Here is a 12,667-nt window from a genome sequence, read left to right on the forward strand (position 1 = left end):
TCACTGAGGGAACAAACAAGTCCTCAGCTCTACGCGTGGAGAGTAATGGTAGGTACCATTAGTGAGCACTGGCTGGGCGTTCTAAGTGCTTTACAGACATTAACGTAGGTGTTCGTAACAATCCTGTGGGATAGGGAATAGTATTGTCCCCACTTTATGGGCACAGAGATGAGGATTGCTGGCCAAGGTAGATAGCCAGTGAGTGACCGAGCTGAACCCAGGCAGCCAAGCCCCAGAGCCCATGGCCTCGACCTTCGTGCTGGAGGCCCCAACCTAATCTTCACCCTGCTGGGTTGTTGTAAAGATTAAATGGAAGCGTCTAGCTCTGTGCCTGGCACATCCTGGAGACCACTGAGTTCGGCCTCGTGTACCCCCTGAAAGGCAGAGGGAGCCAGCCGCGGAGGCCTGAGATGCGTCTGCCTCAGCTGGGTCTGTCACGTGGGACCTTCTGGGACGCTCAAGATGAGAGCCATCCCCAGGCCTGATCAGGGTTCTCATTCTTTCTTCCAAATTGAGAATCAACCCTGGGGCTTCGAGCCCCTGATTGAGTCAGCCTCTGATTGCAGCTGCAGTAATTATAGCTGTGTGGTCCCGCTGGGCCCTGCCACTCAGCGGCTGCTCTCAGCACCATCGCCAGGGGAGGGGGCTTGGAGGGAGCTGCTGGGGCCTTGGTGAGCCCTGCACATCTGCAATCATGGAGTCACTGATCTGGAAGGCAAACTGAGGCCCACATGGGGCATATCTCACCCAAGGGCACACAGCTGGAAATGGCAGAGACTCATGCAGGGCAAGGCGGCTCCACATTGCTGGAGCCTAAAGGGAAGGCTTGGAAGGGTGGAAGGTCGGGCCGGTGAGGCAGGCGGGGGTTGGCTGGATCAAGGAGGGCCTTGAGGGCCAGGGGCCAGGGGGCCACGAAAGGGTGTTAGGCAGGGCAGTGGTGGGGTCAGTTATAGAATTCAGGAAGTCTTAGGGGAAGACAGGGGCTTCTTCTCAGACGAAGAAACTGAGACATGGGGCAGGAAGGCCCTGGTGGATTCCCAGGGCCTCGGGCCAGGTGGCTGGAGCCAGGCAGTAGGACCGGTTGGCACCATGCCCTGTGTCCCCCGCGGCTAAGCCATGCACGTGTGTCTGTCTCCACAGCCAAGCAGGTGTGTCCCGCAGAGAAGCTGAGCTGTGGACCCACCAGCCACAAGTGTGTGCCTGCTTCGTGGCGCTGTGATGGAGAGAAGGACTGCGAGAGTGGAGTGGACGAGGCCGGCTGTGCCACCTGTGAGTCCGGGGTCAGGTCCCCAGGGTTCGCCAAGCACAGTCAGGCAGCCTCGGGGAGCAGTGGCCGCTCGTGGGGAGGGGCCAGGTTCTCCAGGGGGCTTGGCAGGTGGAGAGGAAAAGGTAACGGTCAGGACACTAGTAATGGCCGGGCACTTTGCAGAGACATTCTTTTTCATCCTCACAAACACGTCACAAACAGCCATTGTCATCCCCATTTGTGGGTGAGGAAACTGAGGCTCAGACAAGCGAGGAAAAGTGCCCACGGCTGAGTGCTGGAACTGAGATTCAAATTCAGGTCTGGACAGCAAAATCCATGCGTTCTTAAACCATGCCTGCCTGACATCTGCTCATCCATTCCATACGTCTGTACTGATCTCTGAGCAAGGGCAGGGAGACCAGGGTGGGGACCGTAGTGAGAGATGGTGGTGGCCCGGGCCAGGGCACTGGCAGTGTCAGGGGTAGGGAGGGGGACTGTCGCTAAAATCTCAGATTTGAGCCCCCGTGCCATAGGGCAGGAAGACATTCCCAGCAGCCTCGGCAGGGACAGATGGAAGTGGTCACTGGGGCAGTTCCACATCACTGAGCTTCAAACGCAGGGATTATCTCCTTCCCAGGGAGCGGGCCGGCAGGGCCTGGGCCAGTGGGGAGCACAACCCGACCGTGCATGTTTCATATTTGATGGGCGCCTACTGTGTGCCAGGCCCGGAGCCAGGCTCCGAAAGGGCCGATAAGGTGACTGCTACACAGTCCTCCCTCTGGGAGCTCATGATTAACGGGGTAGACAGACTGGCTATCGTTACAAGGCTGTGAGGCTGGGCTGAGATCTGGGCGATCCCTTGGGGGCTTCTGCCAAGCACGTGCCCACCACTGTCTCCCACCCCCTCCCTTCATCAGCTTCTGTATTTCATCCTATCCATCCTTCCTGGCCCAGGGGAACGCCGTCTCCTCTGGGGGCTTCTGAGTCACAGCACTCTAGGATTCTGAGTCTGGAGTTTGGATATGTCTGAAGCCGGAAGCATCTGGTTATGGGGGCAGATCCTGGCGGGGGCCAGCAGGTTCAAAGCCCCATTGATGGCATTGGCTCATTTCTTCAGCTGTGATCATTTTGTGGGGCCTCACTGGCCAGTGAGAATCCTCTTCCCTCCCCTACCCCCTGAAAATCAGATGTTTCCTCAGTCATCAAGGCCATCAGCCACTACCGCAGCGGGTAGGAATAGCTCTAACGAGGGCATGTTGTGGCAGGACTGTTTCCTGTTAATTATAGGAGATAGTTGTGTTCGAAGGGCCTGTGGGGCTTCTCTGCTTCAGCTCCCAACCACCGGGGGAAACAAAAAGAATTCTCCCTTCTCTCATCCCTCAGAGCTTCTTCCATTCGTGAATGCTGGGCGAGGGGGGTCCCTGGGCACAGGCCTGAGGATGTAGATCTTCAAGGTGCTGTCAGCTTCCAAACCTTGGAGCGAACTCAGGATAAAGACAGCACGTCTTCTCAGAACTCTGATCGTAATGAGTCCTCCGTCCCTGTCTGGACAGGAGGGGAGCTAACCTAGGCATCAGCTTAATCTTGAGGGGCAGACATCACAGGGTAGGGTGTGCTTTTCCCACCAATGCCCCAACATCCCAAAAGCCCAGAAAGGGAAAAAAAATGCATCTGTCAGAAAGTTGGTAGCGCTGTCAGCAACACATGACACGAGCTGCCCTACATGGTGAAACTGAAGACATCGTTCTCTTTTATGTTCCCTAACGATGAGAAAGGACTTTTTCCCACCGGAAAATAAAAACACAGACTCTTGGCGCCCCCACGTGGAGATATCTGGTGCTGCCACCACCGAGTTACCTGTGGCCACAGCTCCCGCATCCACACCCTGCCTGGGCCCCCAGGCCTGTTCTTGGCCTCTGTGTAAGGAATGAAGGAGGGAAGGAGGCCAGGTCGCTGCTCTAGAAACAGCCTACACTCCAGGATGGGAGGAAAACCAGAAAGCCGAGATGAGTTAGAGTAGGAAGTAAGAGCCCCAAACCTGAGTTCTGGTTCCCTCATCACCATGGACTGACTGTGTGACCCTGGGCAAATTGCTTCTCTCTCTGGGCCTCAGTTTCCCCATCTGTAAACTGGTAGTTGGGCTGGTGGTCACTAAGGCTCCCCCAGCCTCTGAGCTCAGAGCAGCCCACCAGAGAGGGGAAGCCCAGGGCCCCAGGCAGGGCCAGTGACCTGTGCCCTGAACTACTGCACATCCCTGAATTACTCCTCACACCAGGGCCGTTCCAGCCTCCATCCACACCACACCCACTCACTGCAGGGAGCTCCTCTGTGCCAGGCCTTCAGAACAAAAGTGGATCAGTCTCAGAGCCCACCCCCATGCAGTTTGTGGTCACGGGGCAGACAGAGAAGGACACAAGACCCAGACACCTGAGCAGGCTGTGAAGGGTACCAGAAAGGAGAGTGGAGGTGGGTGGAAACTTGCCAAGCAGGGGAGCATGAAGTGTGTTATGAAAGAGGTAGAATTTGGGCCCTTGAAGGATGCAAACTCATCGTTGCGATATACAGAGACAGTGGTGGGCAAGAGATGGGCGCCCAGCAGATGGGGCAGCTTGGGCAAAGGCCGGGAGGTGGGAAAGTGTACAAATGGTCCAGTGTGCGACGTGAAGCCGGAGCATGTGCGGGAGTGAGGTGATGGGGCAGAGCAGTAGCTCCATGCCAGTGGCCTTGGATGCTAAGCCCAGGGACTTAGGGTAGTTCTGGGCAAACTGGGGACGGGGAGGGACCTGAGCTGTGTTGTAAAGAAGCAGGTCCAGACCTTGTTCCCTGGGAGGGTCAGTGTCATGTTGCATATCATTTCCTGAGGACATCACAAAGCCCTTCAAGACAGGGCGTGTTCTGCAGTTTTAGAGACTCCTAGTCCCACCATCCTGCTGGGAGCAGCACAGGAATTCCTACTCCCAACGAGGCTGGGGAGGTTCAGGGTGGCAAGTGTGCTGCCCCAGGTCATCCAGCATGACCCTGGCAGGACACGGATTGGAGGCCCCCTTTGCTGTCCCCTGTTCGGCGCCCCAGCCGGGCTCATTCTGGCCCGCGGGTGAGGGTCAGGGCCCCTGTAGCGGGACCAGCGGGCCGGGGCACCGGGGATGGGATGGGGTCCGGCGGGCCGACCGGCTCTCTGTCCCGCGCAGTGTGCGCCCCGCACGAGTTCCAGTGCAGCAACCGCTCTTGCCTGGCCGCCGTGTTCGTGTGCGACGGCGACGACGACTGTGGCGACGGCAGCGACGAGCGTGGCTGCGCCGACCCGGCCTGCGGGCCCCGCGAGTTCCGCTGCGGCGGCGACGGCGGCGCCTGCATCCCCGAGCGCTGGGTCTGTGACCGCCAGTTCGACTGCGAGGACCGCTCGGACGAGGCGGCCGAGCTCTGCGGCCGCGCGGGCCCCAGGGCCACGTCCGCGCCCGCCACCTGCGCCGCTGCCGCCCAGTTCGCCTGCCGCAGCGGCGAGTGCGTGCACCTGGGCTGGCGCTGCGACGGCGACCGCGACTGCAAGGACAAGTCGGACGAGGCTGACTGCCGTAAGCCACCTCCCCTCCGTATCGCCCAGAGCCGCGGGTGCGCGACTGTCCGCCGAGGGGCCGCGTCTCCTCGCCCTACTCTGATCCTAGTAATGTTTTAACGGTGGCAGCAGGACTTGGGAAAAGTGAAGTGACTTGTGTGAGGCCACGTGGCTGCTAAGCTGCGGAGCTCAGGGTCTTCACAGGTACCTGTGACCTTCAGTAACGCTCCCCCCCACCCCCATACCTCCCATCTCTGCCCTTCCCTGTCCCAAGCAGTCACCAGTGGTTCCAATGCCAGACACCTTGGTACACTCAGGAAGCCCCCCACCCTGCCTACCTGCTGGGCCTGCTCATCCTTCAAGGCCTTGCCCAGGTTCCTCTGATGGACCCAGCTGAGCTGCGTCTCTCCCCTTAGCTGCTGCAGGTCCCTGGCACCCTCTCTTATAGCACATCCACGCTGTAATGCCCTCGTTGCTCGCCCCTCAGCCCCACTGTGCACCCTTGAGCTCCTAGAGGATGGGGAGTCTCTTAGTAATCTCTGTGTTCCCCACCCCTGCACAGCACCGCACACACATTGGGCGCTCAGGAGGGGTTTGCTGAAGGGAAGAGGTCGTTAAGTAATGAGCACGGAGACTCCAAAGAAGACCACGTGTCTGTTTGGAGGGGTGGCCCTGGGGAGAGACAGTGGAGTGGGAAACAGGAGACCTGAGTTGTAGTCCTGCCTTTGCCAGCTAGAGTGCTGTGTGACCCTGGGTGAGGCCTTCCCCCTCTCTGAGCTTCAGTCTTCCCATTTTGTGCCTTGGCCGGGTGTCCTCCGAAGACTCCCAAGCTCAGCGACCGGTTCTGGTTTTGCCAGGGGTGGATGTGGAGTGGGGGTGAGGGTGGAGGTTGGGGGAAGAGAGCTGTCCCAGCACCACAATGGCCCTGACTCTCTCCCCTTCCCCTCTCCTGGCAGCGCTGGGCACCTGCCGTGGAGACGAGTTCCGGTGTGGGGATGGGACTTGTGTCCCTGCCATCAAGCGCTGCAACCAGGAACAGGACTGTCCAGACAGGAGTGATGAAGCTGGCTGCCTGCAGGGTGCGTGTGGTCAGCAGCAAAGGGGCAGCATCCTCTGAGGCGAATGCCTGAGCTCCTCCCCCTGGCTCCGTAGAGAGCAGCGAGGGAGACATCACCCCTTGGTCCCTAAGATGCATCTTCCCTCAGAGCATTACTTGCCCCTAAACCACCCAGATCCCCTTCCTGCGGCCCTAGTGGCACTAGACCTGGATTTTTAAGGACTTTGCAAAAGCTGAAAGAGACCTAGGGGGAGGGGACATGAAGGCACTGCAGGAAGTCCAGCCCCCACCATTGGTCCACATCTACGCCTCCAAGCAGCCTCCCTCACTCGTTCCCAGACTGAGCAGAGGCTGAGTCCCACTTCCCAGGGAGACCACTTAATTCTCAGATGGCTCTGCGGTCATCACCCTGCAGCAGCAGCAGGGACCCGGACCCAGTGGTCATCTGGAGAAATGGATCAGTGATTGGGCAGTGACGTGGCCTCCTCTATCTAGGGCACTTGGAGCATAGCTCCCCCTCAGGAGATGGTCAGTGCATCCGCCAGGGTCTCTGTAGAGCTGCTGCTTTTCCCTCCAAGTTCCCTAATACTGACAGATCAGACGCAGAGCCCCATGCCCTGCCCTCCTAGATGATGCTTGGGTATCCCGATTACCCCTGGGGTCCTGTCCTTCTGTGAGCAGAGCTCCCTCTGGCCCTGTATTCAGCTGTCTGTCCTGGGTCACTTTCTGGAGACCAGCAGGGACTGGGGCTGGAGCTCTTCTCACCTCCCATGGGCCCAGCCCACCCCAGCCCTCCCTGCCCAAGGTCTCACCAGTGCTGTCCACTCTCTTGTCCGGCCCGACAGAGTCAACATGTGAGGGTCCCCGCAGATTTCAGTGTAAGAGTGGCGAGTGCGTGGACGGCGGGAAAGTGTGTGATGCTCAGAGGGACTGCCGGGACTGGTCAGATGAGCCTCTGAAAGAGTGTGGTACAGTACCTCTCTCCGTCCCGCTGCTGGACTAACCCTCCCTGCCACGCCCCCTCCTGGCCCTCAGCCCTCGACTGCCCCTCTGCACACATTCTGATCTGACCCTCTCTCTGGACTCGTGCGCTGTCCCATGGTCTCAGACGGGGCTCTTTGCCTTTGGGGCCTCTTGTTCTGCTACTCTGCAAATCAAAGGGCCTTTCCTGTCCAGATGCTCAGAAATTATGCTTCCTCTCACAAATGCAGCCTCTCCTCACTTCTTCCCCGTTCAGACCTCTGAGTGTGGGCTCACTCTGAAGTTTCTCTCTTCCTCATTATTTTTGCCCTGCCGACCTAGCCAGGGCGCTGGCCTCCGAGGCCTTCCAGCCCCCTGCAGGAGACCCTGCAGAGGAAGAGGTGGGGAACAGCAGGCGGGTGGGCAGACGAGGCACATCTGGAGGCCACTGGGCTCAGGCCAGGCCCGGGTGAGAATAGGGCAGAGCCAGCAGCAGAGGGTAGCACCATCCTGAGAAGCTTTCTGGGACACCAGACTCACGGGCTGGACACGAGTTAGGAGTGGAAAGAGGCGGCTGTCCTGATGGCCAGAGCTGTAGGGGTGGGTTCCAGGCTAAAAAGAACAGGAGAGTCTGGACCGTAGGTGGGCGGGCATCCTAGAGAGCATGCAGGAAACCCAGCGTGGGCTCCAGGAAGGTTCATTTCTGAGGTCAGGGGACAGAGGATTTCTTGGGGGACAGAGCCTAGGTCAGACCCTCCCTCCCCTACCCTCCTGGCAGACCCTTTTCCACCCAGTACCTCCCCTCCTGAGCCCTCAGAGGAGCTTCAACCCCTGGAGCTCCCTGGAATAGCACGTTTCTGCCCCTACTGAAGATTAAGAAATTGATTTCGGAAGGAGGAGTAGCTGGGTGAAGGTCCCTCGGCCTCCACCTGAGCTTGCAGGTGACAGACTCCCCCCAGGCCCTGCCATGGAAAGTCCCAGAAGAAGGAAGTTATGGAAAAGAGGATAAGGAAGCAGGAGCAGCGGAGCCTAGCCACCGCCCCCCACCCACAGACTACTAACCTGCTAAACTCTCTTCTCTCTTGTCTTTTGCATGACACACCAAAGAGACGTATGTACGCATGTGTTTGTGTCTCTGTGCTGGTGAGAGGCCAGTGTCTGTACCCATGGCTCCTTCTCTGAGGAAGGCAAGGGAATTGCATCACGTATCTCTGTGCGGCTCCCACGTCTGTGTGAATGTGCCTGCCTGTGCACGTAAGCTGGTGTGTGTGTGCATGCAGGTGTGGGCATGCAGGTGGGCGTGCGTGCTGGGAGAAGGGCACTGCCCCTTCCTTCAACAGGGGACCTCAAATGCTCCTCAGGCCTCTCTGGGCCACCTTCCCCTCTCCCCACCCTGCAGGCCCCCCAGCAGAATCACCTCCAGGGTAGGTAGAATTGGGAAGGCCCGGAGACTCCCCTCAGCCTCTGCCTCAGCACTGGTCTTCCAGGGAAGGGTTGACGGAGATAGACAGCTCGGGACCCGCTACCCATTCTCTGACCCCGACTCACCTCAGCCCTGGAGGACTCAGTTCCTTGGTCTTTCATCGAAGCCTGAGTCACGTCGGGCTCTCCCCTTTCCCCTTGCAGAGCCATCCTACACATGCCCCTCCACCCAGTGGTCGGTAAATACAATGGTTGAGCTGCTGCCCCTGCAGAAGGCGGGGTAGGAAGTGAGTGAACTGGTGAACAAATGAATGGATGGGAGGGAATAGTGTGGTTTGGGAGAAGTCAAGGAGGGCTTGGAGTGACAGAAAGAGTCCTGGAGGTGGTACCCTACAGAGACCACTGCAAAGCTACCACAGCTCAGCCCACCCCGAGGGGCTGGGGCTTCCCAGGGCTGGGCCTGGCTGAGTCACCCCCCGGCCCCCGAGTCACGGGGTTGCTATGGTCTTCTTCTTTCAGTTCTGCCAACATCCCAGAGAAACAGGAGGCGGCCCAGGGGTAAAGAGGAGCATTCCCTAAGCATGGCTCAGGCTGGAGGTGGGGCACCACAGCTGTGCATGGCCTGGGGTGGGCAGCTCAGACCAGCTGTGTGCATGGCCCTGGCTGGCCGGGCACAGCTCTGCCTGGCTTGGCTGGAGTGGTGGGACGTGGGCCTGATGGGCAGAGGGTGGCACGGCACCTTCCCTGGCTGGCAGAATTAACCCTCTGTGGTTCTAAAGCCCAAAGATGCTGTGAGAACTTGCTGAGCCTTGGTCCTGGCCTCCCTGACCTCCGCTAGGACCCTGCCAGGAGGTGGTAAGGGAGTGGAGGACGGGGGAACCAGATGACCTCCTGGCATCCCTTCATCCCTTGCTGCAGTTGGTAATATTGGGACCAGGCCTGTGACTAAGTGTAGGAATAGGGACAGGTGCTGAAATGAGAGGAGGCGAAAAAATCCACCATGGTTCACGGTGGGAGAGAACTGACTTAGCAGCAGCTCCGTGGAGAGAGAGGCCTGGCAGTCTTAGGTGACCACAAGCTCAGCAGCGGGCAGCACTTGTCGTTCAGACTCCTCTGGGTGGCAGACTAGCTCTGGGCCCTGCGGGAGAAGGACACAGACAGATGGAGCGCAGGCAGAGAAAGGCACTTGAATGGCGGGGGACCAGGAATCGGCGCTTTAAGGAGATTCTGGGGGAGCCATTGGACTCTGGTCAACCCCACACAGAGCCAGCTGCCTCAGGAGGAAAGCAGGCTTCCCGAGGCTGGGGGTGTTTAAGCGAGGGCATTTCGGAAGGGATTTTTGGGGTCCCTGAGGGTTGGACGTGGTACCTGCAGGCACCTTCAACTCTGAGGTCACAAGGAAGGAGGAGCCATAAGAAACGTGTTTGTGAAAGGAAAGACCTTAGGCAGCCTAGCTGCCTTCAGCCTGGTGGTGGACAGAGCCCTGGCCTGGGAGGCAAAGGACCCGAGTTCTGGTTCCACTCTGTCCTGTCTATGTGACCCGGCCCTCTCTGAGCCTCCTCTTGCCCAGTCACCTGGCTAATGAGGCTGAGGCTCAGTGAGGCTCTGGGGGAGGCTCGCTGCCCCGAGTCTCTGCTTCAGCTCTAGGCCCATCCCTGTCCTGCCCCCACCCCAATCTGAGCTCCTGGACCCTCAGGAGCCCACGTCCCTCCCCAGGGCTGAACGAGTGTCTGCACAACAATGGCGGCTGTTCCCACATCTGCACCGACCTCAAGATCGGCTTTGAGTGCACGTGCCCATCGGGCTACCGGCTCCTGGACCAGAAGACCTGTGGTGGTGAGCCCCTCCCCGAGCCCCTCAAGGAGGCGGCTCCTCCGGCCAGTGCTGACCTCTGCTCCCCCCCACAGACATTGACGAGTGTGAGGACCCAGATGCCTGCAGCCAGATCTGTGTCAATTACAAAGGCTACTTTAAGTGCGAGTGCCACCCTGGCTACGAGATGGACACCCTGACCAAGAACTGCAAGGCCGTCGGTATGGACACTGCAAGGTGGGGGGGGGGGGCAGGGGAGCAGCTCTGAGGGAGTCCAGGAAGCAGTGTGCTTCCCATACGTGAGGAGCGGGTGTGCACACCTGCGTGTACACACACAGATGGCAGGTTGCACACACGGTGCTCAGAGTGTAAATATTCAGCACACACACGATGCACTGTGCATGTACACCCACGCAGACGCTGCACAGCGCCACCCGGTACAGCCCACAGAGTCTGCACTCGCACGACACACAGTGCCAGACACAGGCTGGACCGTGCTGGCTACACACGGCACGGGCAGCCCACACAAAGAGCAGGCCATGTGCAGACCTAACGTTGATCGTCACGTCAGCCAACGGAATTCACTTATTTTATTCAGTTCTTTACACTGGACACCTAACATTGTTGTAGGCACTAGGGATTCAGCAGTAAGCAAAACAGACGTGAATCCCTGTCTGTCCTCATGGGACTTACACTCTAGTTGGTGAGACAGACAAGAAATCAGAAAAATAAATACAGTGCATGGCAGATGGTGATGAGGGTTCAGGAGAAATATAAAGTAGAGAAGTTATAGTTTTCGATAGAGTGGTCAGGAAAGCCCTCACTGAGAAGGTGACATTTGAATAAAGGCCTGAAGGAGATGAAGGAGTGAGCCATGCATCACCTGCAGGAGCCGAAGGCAGCAGCATGCCTGCTGTGTTCAGATAAGAACGAGGAAGCCAGGGCAGCCAGGGCAACCAGGGCATAGGAGGAGATGAAGTCCAAGAGGTGACTTGGGGGCAGATCACAAAGGCCTTCGAGACCATTCTAAGGGCTGACTCTCGGTTTCACTGTCAGTCGGGGAAGAAAGCCTTTGTGGGTTCAGAGTAGAGGGACAGGGTGTGCCTTACATTTTAACTGACTTCCTCTGTAGGCTGTGTTGGGAATAGACTGTCGGGGGCAGGGGAGGAAGCAGGGGAGCTGCTGCAGAGGTCCTTGCCGTCAGCCAGGAGAGAGGTGATGGTGGCTTGGATCAGGGCCTTGCGTGGGAATAATGAGAAGTGGACAGTATGAATATATTTTGAAGGTCAGGATTTATTTTGAAGCAGCAGGATTTGCTTATGAATTAAATGTAGGATGTGAAAGAAAAAAAAGGAGTCAAAGATGACCCCAAGGTTTTTGACGAACTAACTGGAAAAATAGGATTGCTATTTATGGAGCTGGGAAAGACGGTGAGAAAAGCAGGTTTGGGAGAATATTAGATTGATCTGGACATGCTAAATTTAACAAAACGGTTTAGACATCTAGCAAAGTATTGTGTAGGCTGTTGGATATACGAACCTGGGATTCAGATGCACGAATACTCATTCTATAGGTTATAACAACACAGCAGCTACAATAATTGACACGTAGCCCGTAAACCCAAAACATATACCACCCAAACTGCACAATGTACAGCACATACATTAGCCCATCACATGTAACATGCAACCTGTTCTTACCCCCACATGGGACAGGTGTGACACAGAACTGGGATTACATACGTGCAGTGGAGACAACATACAATGGCCCATGTATACACAAACACTTATGTGTGAATATCTAAAGTGCAGTTACTCAAAAACTCAAATCATAAACACACAGGGTTCCTGTCACAGTCACAGCTCTCAGTAAAAATCACCTCAAGGTACCCTGTAACCCAGCTCCTGCCCTCAGGAAGATGAAGTGTCTTTGCTCTCATTTTGAGGTGAGGAAAATCACAGTTGGTCAGTGGCGGAGCTGGGCCTTGAATCCAGCTTTCCTCCTTTCTCCTTGCGCTTAGACCTCTAGTTTTCCATGGTATCTGTTTGTCCCACACCTTCCCTGTCACGCCAACCCTGCTTTGAAATAATCTCCATCACTACACACAGGTCACACACCCAGCCCCAGGCCCCACCTGGCTCTGTGCTGGTCCTACCCTGTCCCCAGGGAGCACATTAGCCTGGCACCGATGGACAGTGACAGGAACCAGGTGGCCTACAGAAGTGTCAGCTGGAAAACAAGAGGGGGAGAAGGTACAGGGGCAGGTGTTGCCATTCAGTATTGCAGGTGCCTGAGAGTGGCCCGCTCCATCTGAAAACAGGCTGGAGGGGTGGCGGCCTGTGCGAAGTGCTAGGCCCTCATAGGCCTGGGGGACAGTGACCCTCCCCATGGAGTAGCCAGGAATGTCTAGCTCACTGAAGATCTTCCCAAAATCTAATCCTAAATCTAAAAATGGGTTTGTGTATACACGGAAGGTTGTGTGTTGTCCCTTTGCACGTATATAGTCTGTGTCATATTATACACATCCCACCCCTGCCTTTGGCTCAGAATAAAGTGAAAACTCTCTCCCTGGATCACAGGATCCTTTGTGATCTGGTCCCTTCCAGCATCTGCAGAT

The 12,667-nt window shown here is 57.3% G+C and overlaps 1 protein-coding gene across 11 annotated transcripts in view; it reads left to right on the top strand.

The window, feature by feature from the left end:
• LRP8 (LDL receptor related protein 8) overlaps nucleotides 1-12,667 on the top strand; it is a 78,298-nt gene that overhangs the window by 43,351 nt on the left and 22,280 nt on the right. For 2 of the 11 annotated variants that reach the window (XM_030870180.2, XM_060305384.1), the window contains exons 4-9: nucleotides 1,141-1,269; nucleotides 4,435-4,818; nucleotides 5,756-5,878; nucleotides 6,702-6,824; nucleotides 9,955-10,074; nucleotides 10,146-10,271. In XM_030870180.2, coding sequence (XP_030726040.1) covers nucleotides 1,141-1,269; nucleotides 4,435-4,818; nucleotides 5,756-5,878; nucleotides 6,702-6,824; nucleotides 9,955-10,074; nucleotides 10,146-10,271 — 1,005 coding nt within the window. Of the gene's footprint in view, nucleotides 1-1,140; nucleotides 1,270-4,434; nucleotides 4,819-5,755; nucleotides 5,879-6,701; nucleotides 6,825-8,757; nucleotides 8,836-9,954; nucleotides 10,075-10,145; nucleotides 10,272-12,667 lie in introns of all 11 variants that reach the window. The other 9 variants (XM_030870185.2, XM_030870187.2, XM_030870192.2 and 6 more) reach the window with 7 other exon arrangements.

The sequence above is a fragment of the Globicephala melas genome, chromosome 1 (genome assembly GCF_963455315.2).
Source record: "Globicephala melas chromosome 1, mGloMel1.2, whole genome shotgun sequence".
Lineage (NCBI taxonomy): Eukaryota > Metazoa > Chordata > Mammalia > Artiodactyla > Delphinidae > Globicephala > Globicephala melas.